This window comes from Bacillus rossius, chromosome 8 (assembly GCF_032445375.1).
Source record: "Bacillus rossius redtenbacheri isolate Brsri chromosome 8, Brsri_v3, whole genome shotgun sequence".
In the NCBI taxonomy this organism is placed as follows: Eukaryota; Metazoa; Arthropoda; class Insecta; order Phasmatodea; family Bacillidae; genus Bacillus; species Bacillus rossius.
This window is the reverse complement of record NC_086336.1, coordinates 46910343-46932656: the sequence shown is the minus strand read 5'-3', so window position 1 is coordinate 46932656 and position 22314 is coordinate 46910343. Positions and strand designations below refer to the sequence as shown.

The 22314-nt window shown below is 40.5% G+C and overlaps 1 protein-coding gene across 1 annotated transcript in view; it reads left to right on the top strand.

Moving 5' to 3' along the window:
• The window catches only part of LOC134534863 (SET domain-containing protein SmydA-8-like), a 28874-nt gene extending 8465 nt beyond the window's left edge, over positions 1–20409 (top strand). The window contains 8 exon segments of the mRNA XM_063373505.1: positions 4454–4696; positions 6035–6117; positions 6119–6238; positions 11376–11654; positions 13071–13244; positions 15039–15192; positions 17179–17350; positions 19326–20409. Coding sequence (XP_063229575.1) covers positions 4454–4696; positions 6035–6117; positions 6119–6238; positions 11376–11654; positions 13071–13244; positions 15039–15192; positions 17179–17350; positions 19326–19597 — 1497 coding nt within the window. The 3' untranslated portion in view covers positions 19598–20409.
• Positions 20410–22314: the final 1905 nt, after the last annotated feature.

Here is a 22314-nt window from a genome sequence, read left to right as displayed (position 1 = left end):
CTTTCTTTCTGTCAGTCGTTTTTTGTAGCCATTTACTGAATTTTGGGTTACGTAACCACAAATCGTTAAAAGTACAGTTTCCAGGCATTTTGAGAAAAAATTTTAACAGTATCTCTCAAGTTGCATAGGTACATAAAAACACCAAAAGCAGTATCAAACACGTTGAAGGAAAATAATAAGAGAAAGTGTGAAAAAATGTAGTTTTTACATACGACAGCCGCAAAAATTAAATCAAAATGCAAACAAATAGGCTATTTGATGCAAATATCAAAGCCGGCAAAAAAAATCTTTTCGCAACTCGTAGGAAGTATAAACTAAAAACGAAGTCGGAACTGATATTAAAACATTTCTAGAAATAACACTTTTCCCTTTCCAATCACTCCGACAATGCCATACAATTACAGAAGCATGTAAATCCGGAAAAAGTACAAAGCAAAACCACCATCTTGCATCTAACTTCTTTTGTTTGTACCACATTTACCATACTATACCATATTTATCCTGCATATTTTAAAAATCGATACCACAACTACCACGCGATACCACATTTACTCTTGTGTACCAAACTATATCCAATAACACAGTTACGCAAAGCATTATTACGCACCATAACCGATAAATGTCGTTGCCAATAGAACACGAGAAATTCCCAAATCCATTTTTTTTTTTTTACGAAAATTCACTCGGTTATCGTCTGTTCACGTCAAGCAAATTATATTCTAGAAATAAGAAACAAATTATGGTTTTGTATTCCTAAGCTAGGATTTTAACGATGGGAAACTAACTGGAATATTATGTTACCTGAAAATTCAAGGACTTTCCAAGGACTGGATTGAATTCAAGGACTTTTCAAGACCTTTTAAGGACATGGTAAAAGTTCCAGGACATTCCAGGACCGTACGAACCCTGAACAAAATACCCACATTTATCCATTACTTATAAACTATCAGTCTTTATTAAAAAAATATTTTAAGGATATACGCTTAGTGAAATCTGAAGACTTTTAAAGGCCCTTACTTAATTAAAGACAAATGCAGGACTTCAGGATATTAAGGAGGCGTACGAACACTGTTTAAACATGCTCTGTGGCAGTGATTGCTGGTGATGCAGCGGGGGCCATTGAGAGAAACTAAGGGCCCGGAGACAAATAATTTTGTCGTGGTCCCTCTCTAACATCTAATGTACAACATTTTAAACCCCACAATTAAAAAAAATCAATAAATAAAGACTGTAAATTTAATTGTGGCCATAACTGTAAACATTTCTTGTAAGGTTTCTCATAAATTCTATTAACAATTCATCCCATCAGGTGAAACCTTAGCATTAAAAAAATCTCGAAACTCAACTGGGGCTCCCCTCCCCTTCTGTCCCAACGATTTTGCCACTCTGTGCACCCGTTTTGTTTGGAGTCAACTACAGCTCTGGAGGTTCTGCTTCACCGAAGCATATGTGCATAACCACGCATGCCAAGAAACTGAGGTAGCCTTTAATTTTGTTATCATACTTCGAATTCAAATACTGTGCAATAAAACAGAATTGCAAACAAATGTGAATACCTCTCCCGAAAATAAAATCCTTGCTACATTCCAGATTCTGATGCAGACTATAAAAATGCACTCAGCTATAAATTATTGATGTTTTATTGTTTGCTTTTTTTACTCATTTATGTAGTTGAAAATCTTTATAACTTTTCGAGAATTTTGTTTTTTGGCAATAAAAAACATTTAATGAATTAGGCATATGGAAATATTGAGATTAAAAACACATTAAGAATACAAAATTATGTAAACATTCTGCACTGAAAGAAAAAAGGAAAATCTTATAAAATTAACTCAATTATGTACATAAATTATAAGTTAATCTACAATTTCATTAAAGATCACCTTACATTCTAAATTGCCTTATGGTAAAGTAGTTTTTTTTTATAATCTTTACTTTTTAAATATTATTATAAATAAAATTGCTTTACATTCAAGGTTGACATATTTGTAAGCATGTTACTGTTAAATGTTGTCATACACTTTTTTTTTATACTTGCAGGATTATATACGATCATAAATTGTTTTTATTTATAAATTTCAGGTATTATTTTCAGAAAATTTTGGAATCGATAGTTTAGAATACTGGTTGACACCATCATTGAAAATTCATCCAGTGATCATTAAATATCAACTTTCATAAAGGTATAGTAATGGATAAGACTTTATGGTGAATTGCAATAAAACTGAAATAACACCAAATTCAAGTCATTATTTTCAATAGTACCATCAGTGGAATGGAGGTTAACACACCATCCGGCACTGCAATACAACTTAAATCATTCCACATTTTAACCAGAATTAACAAAATATAGAAAAATCTAATTCTTTTTCAATGTATTTAGTTAAATAAAAATAACATTCATTGAATCAGATTTTAGTACCAAAATGAATGAACCAAATTGATAGAGAAAATTTTTTTATATTGTTTTATTTTGTTTTTTTTATTAACTCATTTTTACATTAGTGATGTTGGTAAATTTTTCAAACAATTGCCTGCTTAGTTATTTGTATTCTACTTATTTCAAATTATTTTATTGTAAAAATGCATAAAGTTTCACACTCTGAATAAAATTATATTTGGTGTGATATGAATAAAGAAAATTTTTAGTGTCATATTTGTTAAATAATGATCTACCGTTATAAACGAACAGAAAATAAAATTAGAAGAATAGTAGCACATAAATCTCCTGTTTTGAAATTTTAAAAAGATGCTAAAATCAGTGATGTTCCAATGTAATGGTTTTTTTTTTCCAATGTAATAATTTCCAACCAATACTTAAAAAAAATGATACACATGAAAAAGTACTATTTCATCCATTCAGGAGTCTCATATCTTCTCTACTTACCTGTTTACAGTTCTGTAGGCATTTACTCCGATATTTTTGTAATTTGTTAATTGACAAAAGCATAAAGTGTGTTGGCTATCCACACATTTTATGCTGTAAATACTTTTTTAAGCAATATACTAAAAATCCTTTTACTAAAGAGTGTTACATATTAAGGTACTGACTTATTACTTACAAATATTGAATTTCCGGAGTCTTTCACTGTTATTATTTACACAAAGTATTGAATTGGTTCCCTATAGCTATCGGTTACAGATCTGTTAAAGAAATGTATTGGTATTTGAAAAGGTATCCGAGTTTATCCATATTGCCCATCACTAAGTAAAAACATATCAAACTATTTGAAGTACCCGGTGTTACCTGGGCTAAACACAACATATTATAAGGAACATCACATTTTAAAGATGGGAAATTTTTTTTCTTAAGTCCCGTTGATTGCACAATCTCGGTGCATTAAGGATACGCATCAGCGAAACATGGATGCCAATCTTCAGCTTCATTTGTGTCGGACATGCCAAAAGATAGCATTTTTCGAATTCAAGGCAATGCCATCTATTGACAAAGTTCAAAACTAAGCCGTTACTAGCGCCGTTAGTTCGCTAGCCGCTGCAAGCTCCACCAAGCGGACGGGTCTCATCCAGGAGAAGGATATGAAGTGGCCAGACCTTACTACATGACCACGTGGTGGACATAGAGAAATGACACACACTAACTGTTTGTATGTCTATGACCTGTGATTTTCTGTTATAAAACTGAAATCATCCCATATTAACTACATTAGGGATTAGAGCTGTAGCAAACCGTATGTATTGGTACTGAGTAACGGGTGCGACATCTAGTAACGAATAACGTAACGTTACACACGGCTGGATTTCGTTACTCACATTTTTCGTTGTTTTACGAATGTGCACGCATATTCGATGAATTTACGTTACAAAGAACGATGTTTGTTTATTAAGTAAAGTATAATTTAGAAATTCGTCGTCCAAGTTTTTTACTGTTTATAAGAAAGTATTTTTTACAAATTAGAAATATGTATGTTTTTGTTTTTTATTATCGCGTATTTTCACGTTTTTTTTTTTGTTTTTATCTTAAAAGAGATAATATAATAAAACGGCTCTAATGAGATTTAATTGTTTCTTGGTTAACAAAAACTGTTGATTATCAAATATTGATAATTGTTTATATTCTATTTATTATTATTTACGCGACGTCATACTGTACGCGTACGCAATACGACTCGATTCGTTGCTGCAACATAACATAGCATGTTATGCGGTATCAGAAGTAACGAGTAACGTAACGATACGATAGTAATGAGTACTAATTGTTATAGTAACGAATACATTCGGGTACGCTTTTTTTTCGTTACTTTTACACCTCTATTAGGGATTGAATTTCATAGTAATATGTGGCCTGTGGGTCGGTTCGGGTGTGTGACTGAGTAACCAAAACACACACTCGCTCACCAACATTCACATTTGTAATACTAGTGTGATTGATTTCGCTAGTTGAAACGTTCAAGGCGAGGCGAGGCGGTGCACTGTGCTTGTTTCGGCCCGGCAGGAGGAGTCGAGCCCGGAGCTGGGCCGGCACCTCGTCGCCACCCGCGACCTGCGGCCCGGTGACCTCGTCCTGAGGGAAGCCCCGCTGGTGATCGGCCCCAAGCACCACTCCCTGCCGCGGGACCAGGAGGGGGGCAGCGGCGTGTGCCTCGGGTGCCACCGGCCGGTGCGGCCGGACTCGGAGTTCCGCTGCCCGCGGTGCCTGTGGCCCGTGTGCGGGCCGGACTGCCCCGCCGACGGCAAGGTGCGGCGTTCGTCGCTGGCCAGAGCTCACTACTGCATGAACTTATCACTCCATACTTATAAACATATGTACAAAGCTCTACAAAAATTATTCAGTACATTATTTAAAGCTAAACAACACTGCTTTACAATAATGCATAGATGTTTGTTTCCCCTCCCTCCCTCCCTCCACCATTTCTTTTTTTTCTCATAAAAAAAAAGATGCATGGATGAAATATTCATTCTTTCGTGTACGACATCTTGTCGACAGCAAATCCTCAGAAATGGCCATGAACATTGCATATCAGATTAAGTCCACTAAGGCCTATCGTGTAGCAAAGAACCATCCCGAACATTTTCCCGGTGTGGTTTCATGAAACCAGAGGGAAAACTGAAATCAAGATGCCAGAACTGGAATTCGAACCCAGGACCTCTGAAATGTGAGTCCAAAGTCTTACCACGCCACCCAGCTCCATACACACGCTAAAACAGACTGGGCACAAAAAAAAAACAACCAAAAACAAAAATCTCACGTGTTTTCGACTACATTGGGAGTAAGTGGCATAAAAAGGTTTCCTAAGGAAGGTTTGGTAGTGTTTTGTCAGTATTTTTTTTTTTGTGTTACATAACTTTTGAAAGTCTGTACCTTCGTCATTATGCATAACTTCTGTAGGTACATCATCAATATGTCCAACAATTTTCTGAAACGAAATGATGATGAACATGGCCCTGGATTTTCATGTTCTCTGGAGCGTCTCGCGGCGGAGGTTGCGGGATTGAACCCAGCACCCGGGCACGTCGCAAACTTGCGAGCAACGGGTCGGTTCCCAAGTGGTTCGGAGCCCACCGTGATCCTGGAGAGCACAGCCGTAAGCAAACACCTGCGAATGTTGGCGCGACCGTGCGAAGGCCCATGGGCGTCGCAACCGAGGGGGGGGGGGGGGGGACCGGTGGGGGAGGGGGGGGGGAAACGTCCCCCCCAATAATAAAAGTCTTCAATTTCGTCCCCTCCAATAACATGTTTAGTTTCGAAGTTCTGTAGTTCCTCCTGGTTTTTAAATTAATGATTTTGTGTGGATATAGCACCCGCAGATATGTTAACTGTGTTTTTACAAAAAAAATTTCTCTGAAAATATTTTTTTTATAAAAAATAAATTATATATATTGCAACAAACTATAATTAAAATATTTAGGAAAGAAAAACTGCCTAAAAACCACTTTTTTTGCACCTTCAAACCAAATTTTCCCCAGGGGAGGACCCCTGGGGGATGGATGGTCCTCAAACAACTAAATCAATTGAAGTCCCCCCCCCCACCCACCAAAAAAAAAATATATATATTCTTGCGACGCCCTTGCGAAGGCCCACACCGCGGAGTGCGCCGTGCTGCGGTCCGTGCCGCGCCGCCAGCTGCAGGAGACGCTACTGCGCCAGAGCCAGCGCTACGAGGTCGTCACCCCCGCTCCGCTGCCTGCTGCTGCAGAGGAGGAGCCCCGCCAGGTGGCAGCAGCTCCTCGGCATGGAGTCCCACGAGGACAAGCGGGGCCCAGGCACCGACGCCTACAGGTCAGCACACTCTCTTCGCAGACGAGGTCTTCAGACACGAGGCCTGTGCCAAACATCCGACTGAGAATATCAGTTCAAAGCTGTTTTTTAATATTCCATCTTATTTCGCCAGTAAATGTGCTACCTGTTTTCGTTTTAATTGAAGCTTCGAATGTGATGCAAAGCTTTAAAAAGCATCAGGAATTGCTGGTACTTTCGGGACCGGGATTTCCCGGTTGTGAAGCCTACCAGCGACCCCTCCACTCCTGCTACTGCGGGTTGCTGTCTGAATCGAACCCATGTGTATTTCTCACGCGGCTGAACAAACAAACTACATAAGAATTAGTCCAGTCTGCAAGCCAGCACCCCCCCCCCCCCCCACCCCCCACCCCCGTCATGCCACCCGCGTGTCGAGTGGACAGAGCAGCCAGCCCAGAGTCCCGACAGGGAAGTCATAAAAAATTTGATTTCAAAAAACCTGGAAATTTTTGACATGCAACAATATTAGGCTCTTGTGGCCAGAGTCTCTGACTAGGTGCGGCCACGTCTGTGTGAGTAATGTCCCAGATGTTTCGGCTCGCCGTGTTTCAACCGTCTTCTAGGGCGATGAACAACTGAATTCCTGATATTATTTTCCAAACCTAACTAAAAAAGGGACCTATGTGCGTTTCAGGCCGAAGTCTATACGTCTAGTATGTACTCGCATATAGATCGCACCCATAATTTGAGGTCTTGAATTTGGTATTTAAGATTTACCCCATATAGGTTGCACCGGTAATTTAAAGACGCGAACGGCCGGCGCGCCGTGCACGAAAGAGTTAACGGGTACTGTAAAACTCCGCTACTACGAGAGCTGATAATGGCGTGATAAATTGTTGTAACAACAAGTACTCGTAATAACCGAATATAGAAAATTGAAGTCTAGATTCCTGACTTCTTAAAATGTCTTAATTGTAGACTATAACTCGAAAACAGTGCTTTGTATTGAAAAACTGCACAGAATAAAAGTTGTAGTAAATTTAATTACGAATAAAAAAGGCCTGTTATGATTTTTTATATCTACAGCGGTTTTCTTTATGGGTTCCGATAAATACTCACGCTAAGTGAATTCACGTCACGCGAGTACGGCTGGTTGTTTTCTTCGTTTAAAACGTGGCGAAGGAACTTGCGTGATTCAGGTAGAAAACATTCGGCTATAAACGAAAGATATAAGAACAATGCTATCCTGAAATGCTGTGACATGTTTTTGGAGTAGATAATCACAGCGACAGACCGACAGGATGCGCTCCCGCCCTTGCCATCAGCGATGTTTATTTTGACAGCTCAAGCAATTATCTTTTCCACGACCATTCACAGCGTGAAAAAAAAAAAGGAAAAAAAAACACGTTCGAATGCAGATGGAAAAGTAACTATGCAGTAAAATAAGTATATTTACGGCCCTGATAAATTTTTCTATTCAATAAAATTCGAGGTATTAGTGATTTTTCAGCAGAAACTGCTGTGTGACTAATAAACAAATTGTATCATAATAACTTAAACTTATAAAGTATTTATTAACGGCGAAGGACAGTCGTACAGGCCCATAAAAATATTTATTTTACCGAGAATGGACTATACAACCTGGCTTTTGTCGCACGCTGTGTGGGAGGGGAGGAGGATGCTGACAGTTTCTCACGCAGAAGGTTGAAATAAGGGAGGGAATGTGTAGAAATGTTAGTTGGAAGAAAAGGGGGGGAGGGTGTTTTTACATGGTTTGTGGCTCTGGGAGGGATGAGCCTTGAAGAATTAGCAGGGGATGGGAGAGGTAAGCGTCACGTCACGTATGACGTCAAGCCGCCGCTACCGCCAGCCTGGCCGGACGAGTTTCTTATGCTCTCGCAGAAGCTACCACAGTGGCTTTTCGTGCGATAGTGGACGCGCCGAGCTCGGCTAGACACTGCCGCGTGTACAGTCTAGAGGGGTAGTATCTATTTTTAGCCGTCTTTTGTATGCCTGCCTGCTTACAGTACAGCTCTAGCCAAGATAAACGTGAACTCACAGCGCCCAACAAAGTGTAACAGACTTGTTTTTCTGCTGATTTTACTCAAATTTTCGTCTTTCTCTGCTCAAATTTTTCACGGTTTCTCAAAAAACGGTCGTATAAACGGAATGGACGCATCAGAGGGGGGTTGCATCGACGGGATTCTACTGTATTGCAAAAAAAAATTCCTCAAAAATTTAAAAAAAATTTTTCTTCACATATAGGTCGCACTTCATTTTTCCCCCATCAAATCTGGTAAAATTGCCGCGACCTATATGCGAGTAAATACGGTAGTCATGCTGGGATTATCAATGCATGCATCGTGTGCTTTGTTCGAGGATTGGCCAGCAAATGATGCAATGACTAACTCCCTTATCTCCCTGGATGCCTAAGATGCCTGCTTCTAAGTTATAAGCCAGAATTTTTTTTAAAGATTGAAATTTTTTTTTATTTTCTCAAGTGCAGATGATAACTAAAGTATTGATTTGTTTAGATTGGTATGATCGGCCACATTTATGTGAATAACCCTATTACCATTATTGAATTTTACATTTTCCAGCAATTTTCAGTTTTTTGAAGGCATATTTGACATTTAAATCATGGTTAAACTTTCCCTAAAGTATACGTTTACACAACACATTTTTTACGTTTCTAAACATTTGAGAGTAATGGCGATTTAGAATACATGTCACACGGTAAGTCATGGTTTGTAAAGAAAATTTCTAAAATAAATTATTAAATTTTTTTTTCTTTTAGAGTGCCGCCAATAGATATTGATAAAAGGGCCAACGTAATAATGTGCTGTGTGTAATAAATATAAAGTGTTTAATCTGTTTTTTTTTTTTACGTGATAACTTCTTATAAATCAATGAACGCTGCATGCACGAAAAATTGTCACATTCCGCCTGAGCCAAGCGAGCAAGAACCGGCCAACCACCGTGCGAGAAAATCTTCTATAATATCAAACAGGTTAAGGCGGGCTTTTTAACTAATTGTTCGTGATTATATTTAAACATATTATTTAAATTCAATTTGCAATAACTGTAAATAATATTTGAAAATTAAAAAGTATGCAATCTTTCATCAATGTTTTCTTATGACGTTATCACGTAAAATTATCGGCCGTAAACCGACTTTACAGACAACACCCCCTTTTTTTATATTTTAGTATTTATTTAAATAATAGGGTACCTTTTTTTGTTTACTAAAAATATAAATACAAATTGTTCAACACATTTTATGCCATTTATTAGTACGTCACATAACACTTGAAAATGACTAAGAACTGTTAGTTTTGAAATAAACAAAAAAATTGTTAATCACATATTTTTTATGATATTAAATTAATTACTTTTTGTGTTATATTCTTTTTGCGTGAATAAAGTTGATTACTTAAAAAAAAATCACAAGGATGCACCCAGATCTGCTTTTATGAATGCACAAATTTTATTCACTGATATTTTATTAATTGCTGTACAATGGTGTTAAACATAAAGCCCAAATGGTTTATATATAATCATTACAAATGTTAGAATATTATTACTTTACTTCATTACAGTATTTTATAAAAAATAAGTGTAATACAGCCTTGTGGGCAAAAATATTCACAAATTTACTTGACTTACAGATTATTTTAAACATTCAACTTGGTATTCGCTTCGCATCAAAAAAACCGGTATTCGCCCAGGCCCATACACATACTTTACAGGGTTTGTCGCACAATTGTGCACAGAGGCTTAAGGTGGTGGGATCTGGAAGATTATAATGAGCTTCGAACCACTTGCATAGTCACCGACTCTATGCTCATGAGTTAGAGTAATGTCAGGATGTTGGTATCGGAGCCCTGTCCCTCGCCACATCAGTACGACACGTTAGTGATTACTACAGCAACTCAGTACCAAGGAGGGAGGGTCACTGAAAACCGAGTCACAAAATGAAAATGGAGCATTGACGGAACGAATGGGAATGCCCCGAGGAACCCCACCAGCTCACTGAAATTACCGCCACATTCCCCCCACTAGTGGAAAATCCAGAATCTAAATCCCGCCGAGAATCAAAACCAGATCTCACCTTGGTGAGGAAAGCGAGTGATCTGAACCACTGAGCCACCGTGGCCCCTAGACGTTACGTTTGCCTAGTTCCGCCACTAAGTACGTGCGCACGAGCTAAGAGTTTTGTGGCACAAGCAGGAGCGTAAATGTGAGCACTGCGTCAATTTTACTTCCAGCTGACCTTGCGCGTCACCCGTGTGAGGACCAGAGCACAAGTGATTCATGGGCTGATGTAACAAGGTTGAAGTGAATCAACATTTTTAGGTCAGCAAGTTACCTAATTACTGGTCACATAAATGATCTGTATGTTCAGGTGCATAGATATTAAGGTAAACGAGACACAGTGATGTAATCACAAATTCCAAATAAGTGTAAAAAAATAAATCACATGCAGAATTAGAATGATTCCCGCGAGTATGCATGTCTGTATCTTCGTGCGAGTAATGAAACACAAATATTTTCACTTGCATTCTGGGCAGGATATCTGAAAGCTTGTCGACTGTTGGAAATCATCCTCAAAGGTGACCAACACCAATGCTGGCTGTGCATTTACCGCACTCGGACCATTTTTAAATACATAATGAACATTTCACAGGAAATCCATCTGTGTTGCCGTTGTTGACAGGCAATTCGCAAAGTCTCTAACCATTATTGAATTTTACATTTTCCAGCAATTTTCAGTTTTTTGAAGGCACATTTGACATTTAAATCATTGTTAAACTTTCCCTAAAGTATACATTACAGAACACATTTTTTACGTTTCTAAACATTTGAGAATAATGGCGATTTAGAATACATGTCACACTGTAAGTCATGGTTTGTAAAGACAATTTCTAAAATAAATTATTTAAAAATAAATAGAGTGAATCAGAGTGATTGGAGATTGGGTTCAGGATCTTAAGATATGAATGCACCAGTGCACTCTGGTGATAATTCAAAGAAATATGCGAAAGAACCGGCCGTGACGACTGGTAAGGAAGCAGCCCAGTAGTTTCCTGGAGTGATGTTGTACAGAAATCAGGGTGGTCGGAGCAGGACTGGAACGAGGGTGTGTGCTGAGCGGAGTCGGGGCGCCACCCTGCCGCAGGGAGGGCAGCGAGATAGCGGACCTCCTGCTCGGAAACTACCCGGCCGGGACGGCGGCGCTCGAGGACTGCTCCAAGCGCACCATCCGGCGCGTCCTCGGGGTGCTGGACGTGAACGGACTCGACGTGTTGGAGCCGGGGGGCGCCGTCCTGGTCGCTTTGTACCCTGCCACGTGCCTCCTGGAGCACAGCTGCCTGCCCAACACCCGGCACAGCTTCGAGCTGGCCCCGGGCCCCCATCAGTACCGCATCACCGTCACGGCCGCCACGCACATCGCCAGGTGAACATGCCTCAACTGCACCCTTTCACACGTTCAGTACAAGAACTACACACATGTGTAAACCCTTACACACAAATATTACCTAACTTGAAAAAGTTCAGAAGACATCGACACCTAGGTTATAAATGCAGCTGAGTGTCATAACCACCAAATCATTCAACATCATTCCCAGCCCTCCAATAGAAATGCACCTAACATTTTTTCTGCTATGTCTGTTGTCACAGATTGTACTTGATTGAACTTGAGTTAATGTGAAAGAAGATTGTGTAGTCCCAGTATTTGTTGACGCAAAATTTAGAGGAATGATCCATAGATAATTCTTGGGCTAAGATAATTGGATCGCGGATCGAAGAGCAGAATGGTGGAACTGACCATTAGACATGTAAGTTAATAAATTTAATTCATTAGAGACAAGGTGAGACATAGTAATGATGGAATGTATTGGTGGAGGAAACAGGACTACCCATAGCTCAGGGCAAGAACAGTCACGCTTCCCATTTGCAAAAAATCCAGGTGTGACCCTACTGGCAATTGAACCTGACTGCCTTGGAGGGAGGCAAGCGATAATAGTTCTCGATGTGTGAATGTAGTTCTACCATATTTACACCCTATATGGGTAGCACATTTTATGCAGATTTTTGGTTTAAAAACATGTAATGCAATCCTTGTCAATTTTTTTATATTTTGAGTAAAAAAAAAGGAATTGACATTGCACTGAGTGGTTCAATAAGTGCATAAATAGCTAGCCTGGGCTAGATTTTAATAAATATGTTACAAGTAAGTATGAATTGTTTAATTGAAATATCTCAGCAGTGCGTGTAAAACATAATGAACTGCACTGTTAAGATGTATCTGCCGCTGTACTGGCATCTGGTAAGAAGAGAAAATCTAAAAATAAACCAGCCAGATAATGAAAATGTTTATGGTTCTTCCTCCCTTTCTCATCATGTAAATGTCCACCAACTGGCACCGTACAGAATCATCACATCTATCTCCTCAGCCTCGAACGCATCTAGAGTCTTACTTAATTCAGACCCCTCCCAAACAAATACACTTTAGTTCTATTTAGGTTAGGAAAAAAAAAAATTTAAAAAAATAAATAAAGGGAACACACGTATAAAAATAGTATTCTTGGCCCATGAAAGGTGAACAGGGGAGAGACGAAGAACTGATGTGGTGTTTCTAAGGCGGGAATACGCTGAGACATATTTCATGAAGACTTCACTTGTATTCGACTGAAGACAGATTTACGGTGCTACCCATATTCGAGGGTGATACTTCAGGTGAAAATGTTAAAATTTTTTTGTCCACAATGATAGATGCTACCTATACACAGGGGTGACCCTTCTGCGGTAAATATGGTACTTGTAGTGAGACGCTACTGTGCTTACCTTGGGGTGCGGGTGTGTTGGGAAGGGGCGAGCACATCAGCACGATGTACACGCACGTGCTGTGGGGGACTCAGGCCCGCCAGGACCACCTGCGGGCGACCAAGTACTTCAACTGCCGGTGCCGGCGGTGCGCCGACCCCACGGAGCTGGGCACGCACTTCAGCACCATCAAGTGCCTCGCGCCCCGCGCCGGTGACAGGTGGGTCTCCCGCCCCGCCACACGGGATGGGGTTTCCTCCGAGTCTACATACAACAACTCCAAGCCACAATGAAATGGCATATCCATCTCAATATAGCTCTATGGGGCTCTGTGGAGTTAGTTTTGTCCTATCACGCTATCAGGAGATGTATGTCATAAAATCTGGCACGTTAAACACTCTGAGCAGCCTTTGAAGGAAAATTGCACACGTTAAAAAGCTAAGGGGTTTTTAGGTAGCCCTTTCAAGGATTTAAATGACTTGGAATCCACGCGAATATCAATAAATATATTTTTAGCTCATAGTTCCAAGAAAAATTATTATCTGAAAATTAATTTAAATTAATCTCCCTGCTTCACCACAGACATAATAAATGCAGGGACAAATTGTAGTTTAGGAGCTAAACAGCATTGTGAAACATTTAATTAATTGCAGGATGAAACGATGAAACACTGTTTGCTACCAGAGAATAAAAACAAAGAAAGGAGATCCACACAATGTGTGGGTTTCCCCCCCCCCCCCCCCCCCCCCATGCAGCTTGAAAAAACCTTTATTAAGAAATTTTTCAGGGCATGTATTAAAATGTAAGGACACTAAAGGGCCCTTGATCAATATATTCAAAGATATTAAGAAGTTGTACGAACTCAGAATGAAGACACAATCTGTGGCCACTTACAAGATCAATTGGGGCATACAGGGCAAAACCCTGTTTCATCTTTCTTATTCTTAAAAACTATAATCTATTCATAGACAGTGGAATATTGATTTATGACTGTGGCAACTACCAGAGAAGGGGGGAGGTTGTTCCTGTAGTTCGATAACAACATGGAATAATGCTCGTTTATGAAAATGTACCTTCCAGTGTGTGTGGATTTTTTTGAATTTTTTCTACAGCCCTTTTTGAAATGCTTTTTAATTCTCACTTGGCCACTAATTCAAAGTGAAAACTGATAAATAATTTCCAGGTTTGTTCTTGTAAAAATACAGACAAAAAGACCAAGTTAAACATACACAGAGACAGAAATACGCAGTTACTCACGAAACGAGTCACAATTTTTGTGTTGCTGCAAGGTGGCAATGTCATGATTTAAGGATCTGCTAGCTTAAAGTAGAAAGGGGGGTGGCAAAGAGAGTGTGACAGTATTAATCAGGAAAAAATGACTGCACACAATAATAAATTCTTTCTACACATTTCTTCCTGGGCATGTTTATGATCATGTAAATATTTTACTTAAAATTACGTATAAAGCTATAAAGTGACACTTAATGCTGAAAGGACCGTCCTACTTCAGGTGTGCAAGGAAGGAAGACGATCTGTCATCGGGATACGAGAAACAGCTCGTATAGCAGGATCAAATACCTAGATACCATCAATATACCAAAACTGTAGAAACTGTTATTTTCTCTCTTAATCATTATTTAATTTACTTCACGTGGCCATTGTACTCTAAGTGACGATGTGATTCAGCCCGGAGGCTGGATTCTCCAACAGCCATCACCACGAGGAGATGGCCATTGCGTGGCTGGATGATGATGATGATTCTGCGATAGTTGCCAGTTGCCTTCTGCAGTTACAGAGGTGAAGGGACCCAGAAAATAAATTTTCCAACGAGTGAATAGTTCCCCCGACACGACCAACGAACCTAACACGGGACGTTCGGCTCACCATCTAAAGCTCTAAACCTGTAGGTCAACAGGTCAGATGCACACAAAGTTCGCAGGTTGAACGTCCGAGCACTTTCGCACGACTGCACTGGTACATGTGAGCTGATGGACTGATTTTTTTCTTCGACCAGCGACGGCGCCACGTGTGGCGGGATCCAGCTGCCGGCTCTGCCGCTCGACGATCAGACAGAGTGGCGATGCGACACCTGTCCCATGAGCCTGACCGCCGCCCAGGTCTCCGACCTCGTCACCCGCATCGGAGATGAGGTGGACAACGTCCTGCAGGTAACTGACCCCAGTAGCAGATCCAGAAGGGGGGCTAAGGGGCTCAAGCCCCCTCCAAAAGCATCTACGTCCACTATTGTTTTAGTGTTTGCCTTGATAAAGCCTAGCCTCAGCTGGGTCAAGCCCCTCCCAAACCAAAATCCTGGATCCGCCACTGACTGACCCCCACCTCCAAAACATGCAACATCACGCCCGTCTCACGCTGAAATACGTTTTGACTTGATTTCTGGAATTCTTTAAGCTAGCAAGTACGTAGCAAAAAGCTCAGAATCTATTTTTTATTGTTCCTCCGAGCTTATTAGTTAACGTTGATAGCATGGCTAGCGTATCCACCAGACGTCGTGATGTATTGTAGCATTGCAGAACCCTGCCCTCCTAATTAAATAATTTTCTTTTAAACTTCTTTTTTGTATATGTAAATATTAATAAGTCAATGTTTTTAGAGTGGTGTGTATGTTCTGAGACAGTATAGTCAGACGTTATGGATACTTATATATGTTATTTTCATTTGCTATGTTTTTAAGAAGGTATTTTGTATTTTATTAGACATTTTCAATCATTACTTTTTTTTATGTAATTATTCACAAATGAGCCGTTGTACTAGATTTTTACCTGTTTAGGCCTACTTTTTCAGGTTTTTTCTCAATAAGTTTAATTTTGTAAAGTAATTCGTATTATAATTATTGTTCTTAAATTTTATTAACGTGTTGTAATATAATTATAAATCACGGTACTGTGTCTGGGCTGGTGTGATGGTTAGAAAGAGAGGCATGAGAGGCCTGTAAGTGGGAGTGAGAAAGGAACAGTGTTTCCCCGCCAACCGAGATAAAGACGGTAATTCCCCCCCTGCATGGGAAATGTGTGATAACTGCTCTCTCACGGTGTGGGAGAGAGAACGAGAATGGAACTCCCCGATTTCGATGTGAAATTGAAAAGAGAAAGATCAGGGGAAGCCCAGAGTTCTGTGTGTAAAAGATCTTTTCATGTATTGTAACTTGTTCTGTGATTGGCTGATATCTGTAGAGTGAATGAAGCGTGCGTGTGATTGGTCGGTGAGGTCATGTGACGTCTACTCCCTGCGTGGAGGAGACGAGTTCATGAGATCACCAGTCGTCTGTCGATCGCTGCCAGGCGAGGCCGCGTTTCGGCGGCTCGCTGTTTTTCGCTGGGTGCGGCCCTGTTAGAGGTCGCACCATCTTCGTGTACTTGCAGTAAAACATTACTGAAGGATTTAATCGACGTTATTATTTTATTATTAAATCTCATCAAGCGAACTGAGGGCAGTTTTCGACGGCAGATATATGTGTGAAACGAGTGAATGAAACATTGGGTTCAATTTGTTTATGCGTTCTAGTTGAAAAAATAAAACCACGAAAATCAACACTTTAAATCTTTTTATTTTTGTAAGTAACGAACCGTTACAGTATTTACACTATTTTAATTGAATCCATAATTTTCACATTTAAGTAGATATATTGCCAATCACATTCTACATAATTCAAAAATGAATTTCATTAAAACAACTTCGTCACGTCATATAAAGGTTGTATTTGTAGATCGGTTGCTCTTGATGTCACATGCTTTATCGTTTTCTGATCAAAAATCTTACAAATTTACCTAAACATTTTGTTGTAACATCCTTGAAATTCAATTTTCTTTGCTAATATATTTTAAGGGCTTTAAATTTGTCTTATTGCATAGCTGGCAAAAATTTTTTTCCTCTATCAACTTTCATTCCTATCTTAGTAGAAAGTCAGTTCTCACTCTGGTCCAAATTAAAATTGAGTACGGACTAACACGAGTTGATCCGCAAAATAATTATAGCGAGTCTTTGAATGAGAAATAATTTTGTGCAGGGATGATCTTTCTTTAGTCCGAAAAAAAAAAATTAAAAGAGGCATTTTTAATCTTAGTGAGTTAATCTGTAGATGTTTTGTAAGCTCCTGTAATGCTGAGACCAAAAAGCCTTGGGAAAACCGTCTCCAGGGAGGTCCGACAGTGAAGCAGCTGGAAGGCTTGCTGACGAAGCTGGAGACTTTCCTCCACCCGCACCACTACCACTGCTACGCCGTCAAACACTCGCTGGTGCAGCTGTACGGGCACCAGCACGGCTACCAACACCACCAGCTCAGCGACGAGCTGCTGCGGAAGAAAGCTGGTGAGTTGTCGTGCAGCGCATCGGGTCGAATGTCAGGGGAACGAATCTTCGTCACAAACGTGGTCTTACCCACCAGCGAAGGATGGGGCGGGGGAATTGGACCAAGTATTATTTGCTGCTTTGGTACCCAACACAAAACTTGGATTCGACTGACAAACGCTAGAATTTTGCGGATAACTGCAAGCATATTCCTCCTGTTGCCGCTTTATTAACACAGGACAGAAGAATATTTTAAAGTAATTTCCTTATACTGTTGTAACTCATTAGTAGTGCAGTGTTGGCCAGATTGAAATAGCTCAACAGCAAATATTGCATTACTGAGAAAGTGAAATATTTAACAGCGCAACAAAACTGAAACATACTAGATACAAAATGTAACACTGCATCCGTGATGCGATGGAAATAGAAAAACTGGACCCATGGTTTCTCTCGGCGGCCCTGTAGTGTGTTGGTGTGTTATCTCCTACAGCGACTCGAACAGAGTTGCCAAGGGAGATAGGGTGGGTTTTTATCTTGCGAAGAAGCTTAAACAATTTAGGTACAAGACGCTTTTATTGGTTATAATATAGCACACGACAAACATGCAAACTTGGTACTGATACGTCGCCGTTTGCTTCAATAGCCGAAACAGGTTAACTGCAAATGGCTGACGATCTCCGTGAACACAAATTACACACTTTTACTTCCTGACATTTAGAGATTATGTTCGCTATGGCAACAAACAATGTAATTTTGTATTCTATTTTCTTTGAATTAATTTACTGATATTTCCAAAATTGCAAACTAGACTTAACTTTACTCAATTACACACAATCTTTATCTGACACACAATTCAAAACATACACTTGACTTATACAGACCAACACCGCGAGTTTGGGTCCGCCCTCCATTTATATAATAAACATTTACGTCAGATCCCTAGTGGTGCTTTCGCCTACACACTATTGAGGTGTGGCCAACTCGTCTTTATAGTTCCTGTTATCCGGTGTCTCAGTCCTGTCTCTATCAATTTACTACTCTATGTACAAAGTCAATTCCGGGTAAGTTCGCCAACGCTGCCTATAAACCACTCTTCGCCGTATGCGGACGATCTAGATGTTGACTTCCACTCTCGTTGCGCCGACTCGCTCTTTCGCCACTCGCTGAGCGAGTGTCCCTAATCATAAGTCTGCTCCCTTCACTATTTTCCTTCAGGAGGTATTCGCCCACCCCTGAGGACTTCAAATTTGATTAGCAGCTTTTCTCAAAATTACTCGCCGAGTGAGTTCCTACTCGCTCCTGGCGAGTATTGGTGGCGAGTCGTGGCATATGAGGTTAAGTCCGTTTCTTCGTAATATGTCGTCTGCGGCTAAGTCCCGATCCAGTGTGAAAAGTTAAAGTTCCACTTACAGCTTTGTTGAAATTCAGCTAAGTCCCACCTTGAGTGCAGATGGAGGTGATAGACTCCGGGGTGACGGCGCGCCCTTCGCAGGCAGAGTCCGGTTGGAGCCTCTAGATGCAGGGTGACTGTCTCTCGTGGCGGAGCAGCGATTCCCTTCTGCCTCGGTTGCGGATTTTTCTAAGTCGGTAGCATGTGGTGTAGCGAAGTTCCGGGCGTCGTGGGCGATGGCGGCAGCGTGACGATCTGTTGTCTTCTCTGGAGCGAAGTGGTAAGCCGAAGCCTCTGGCTGGCAGCCAGGCACCTTCTGCTTGCTGCTTGCTAACAAACCCGTATTTATACCCGGCGAACCCAGAGTGATATCATCAAGTGCCAATCAGCACAGACTTGAAGTGACATCATCTAGAGCCAATCAGCGCGCACTGCGTTGTTGCTAAGGGCTCGGTCGCCTGTGAGCCTCGGGTTTCCTGGGATCTAGGGGTTATGCAACCCCTTAGACTCCCGTGTATTGCAGTTGTCCTGCCTTTTGGGTAATTCTCGTTAGGTAGGATTTTCCTACCATAACAGGTGTGTTGAGAAAGTGCGTGCGCGCGGCAGCGATGTGCAGGGAACTGCTGCGCACCACCGAGGCGCTGGACCCCGGGTGTGCGCGTCTGGTGCTCTACTCCTCCGTGCTGCAGTACGAGCTGGCCCGCGCCCTCGCCCGGCTGGATTCCGCGCGGGACCTTTCAGAGGCGCTCGCGCTGCTGCAGCGCGCGGCACAGGACCTGCGGCCCGAGCCCGAGCTGTCGCCCGGGCGCAAGATGATGGAGCTCGTCGAGACGTTCCTCCGGGAGCTCCGAGCCCGGATCCGGCAGGAGTCCAAGTAGCATCTGGGCCCCTGCCGCTGCCTCCTTGCTGAAACATGGAACAAAAAAATAAAATTATGAATTGATACAAATTGACTCAAGATTATATACCCTCCCGCCTTTTTTTCATCTTGGTTCAAAATGAAGTTAAACAAATGCAAGGTTAGAATCTCAGACGTGGGTCTTCCCTTGCTTTTTTTTTCAAGAAGCTTTAATAATTAAATATCTCAATTAAATGAAGGAAAAATTTTAAATAATGTTAAGCATGCAAAATAAAATAACTTCATAAAAATCTTTGCAAAATTTTATTAACACCCGCCAAAAAAAATTATTAACTAGCGCTCACTACCAAATCGGGTACACGATTGCGAAGAAATGGACGGGAGGTGTAGTTTACGATGCTGCGACACACTTCAGTGAGATACAATTACGTACGATGTCGCTGAAACAACTAGTGGTGCAACAGGTGGACAGAGGAAAAGGGAAAGACTGACTTTTTTGACCCACTTACGTAAGACTCTTAAAGTTTGTTTTATCTTATAAACGGTGTTGTCCTCTAAGTTCTGAATTTAATTGATTCTACGATGTGTCTTCAGTGTGACTTTTAGACTCATTAAATGGGGTTCAGTGAATAATCGATTTCCTATAGGTACAAACTTTTCAACATCACAGGGGAAAGTATAAGCAGTAATGCTGGGCACACAGAATCAGAAAAGACATGATGCGACATAGCGCAACACCACACTATGCTTCGCGACAGCCTAACACCGTATTTCAGTTACATTTCTTGATATTGAATTGTTGTGATACTCCTTTAAAGATGGACTAAGTCTCCTTAATGAGAAAAATAAATCAATTACAATACTTAACAAGTGAATATTTAATCAAGTTAAAGTAACAATGAAAAACATTATTTAACTAGTCAGCTATAAACACACTGCCATCTAGTAAGGGTAAGCACACTACAGCATGCAATTGTTAACAAATTTTCTTATACTTGTTCATTCACAGAATGCTGTAGCCCTCAAAGTCTGCTAGCGAACAAGTTAGAGCAGTCATTCGATGTTATCACCTCTCGTGTCTGACTGTGACACTTGTAATGTCATGCCATGTCTGATTGTGTGTGCATTGCCTTTATGTAAATACATGGAAGTTAATGACTATCACCTATCAGACAAAATGCCACGTGCCATGCCTCATTCTGTGTGTGCCTGACTAATGTGGTAGCTAATCATAAAGACATTGGTGACTTAACACTTCTAACACAACTTTATAAAGGTTGAAGCAGTTAAGTAGTTAAGTTTGGTCAACCAATTCTGAGCCCAAAATATACCTAAAACCTTCAGGGAATAAAGAAATATTTTCAAAACATACACACACACACATATATCTGTAGGTGTAACACATCCCTAGAGAAAACCAACACAACGATAAAAAAAAGAATTATATTAACATTTACCTATTCGAGTGAGTTTTGCCAGACACATGAACCACAAGAATTTTTTTTTTTGCTTCATTTCTCAATATTTTTATATCAACAGATGTTTTGCATGCAGGGTGTCCATATACGGCGAGGATGGAATTGGTCAGAAAATTTACTTGAAATAATGGAAAAATTAATGAAAATTTCCAATTAAAGTAATTTAAGGAGAACATGTAATGTTCCTTTCTGCCATCAACCAGACTGTAAAATAATTTTTTTCTATTTGGTTTTTAAGTGCATAATCATACCCACTAATAAATGACATGTGTGAGGTTCTGTTAGATATAGGTAATAATAAATCAAGAAAGTGGAGAGAGATCTAGGTCAACTGTGGGATTATGAAGGCTGGGTTAGTTTTATTTCCTTCAGAAAACTGAAAACAAGGTAAATTATTTAATAAAATTAGTAGGAGGGGAAAAGAATTTTGTCAGGGAAAAGTAAGGGAAACTTTGTTATAGAATTGTGTAGATACCCTGTTTGTTTTAGAGTCAATTCAAATTTTGTGATATACTTCCATCAGTTTATGCATTTCTTTAACCTTAAGGTAATAGTATCGGGCCAAGGAAGACAAATGCTTATAGCATATTTTGTAATGTTTCAGATACATTACATGTTTTAGTAGTGTTTTATGGTGTTGTAACGAGGCGACTAGCGATGAAGCGGGAGGGGCGCGATGCAGGTAGCTTCTGCCCCTCTGAGGTAATCTGATCAGCGGCCTTCCTAACAGAATCAAGGGCGCCTCTCTCTGTTTCGTCTGGAGGATTCCGTGGGGCCCCCAACGCACCGTCGCAAAATGGCATAGCTTCGAGTGTTGGGGATCCTGTCAAGGCGACACTTCGGAGGGTTACGAGGCCTTCCGAGGCCGAACTTCGCAGGTATATCAGACGACGCCGGCCTTCGGCAGGTGAGCGTGAGGTTGGTGGCGACACCGGTGAGAGAGTGAGACTAGTGAATCCTTGGCAAGAGATAGCCAGGTGACATGCAGGCTTCGTGTGGAAAGGTTGGTGCATCTGGGACTGTGTGCTGGGACAGAGGTGCGTGGGATGAGACAAACAATAGAAAGAGCCACTGTCGAGTAGAGCTCCAGTGGGGGGAGTGTATAATGGACTGATTAAAAGTCTGATTACTTTGTGAATATACAATTAAATTGTCATACTAATTTAATCAATAGTGTAAATATTAGTTAATGAACAAAACTGCAGTTGATTATTTGGGCTATCTTTTCAGATCTGTTTTTCCCATTTGTAACAATTTA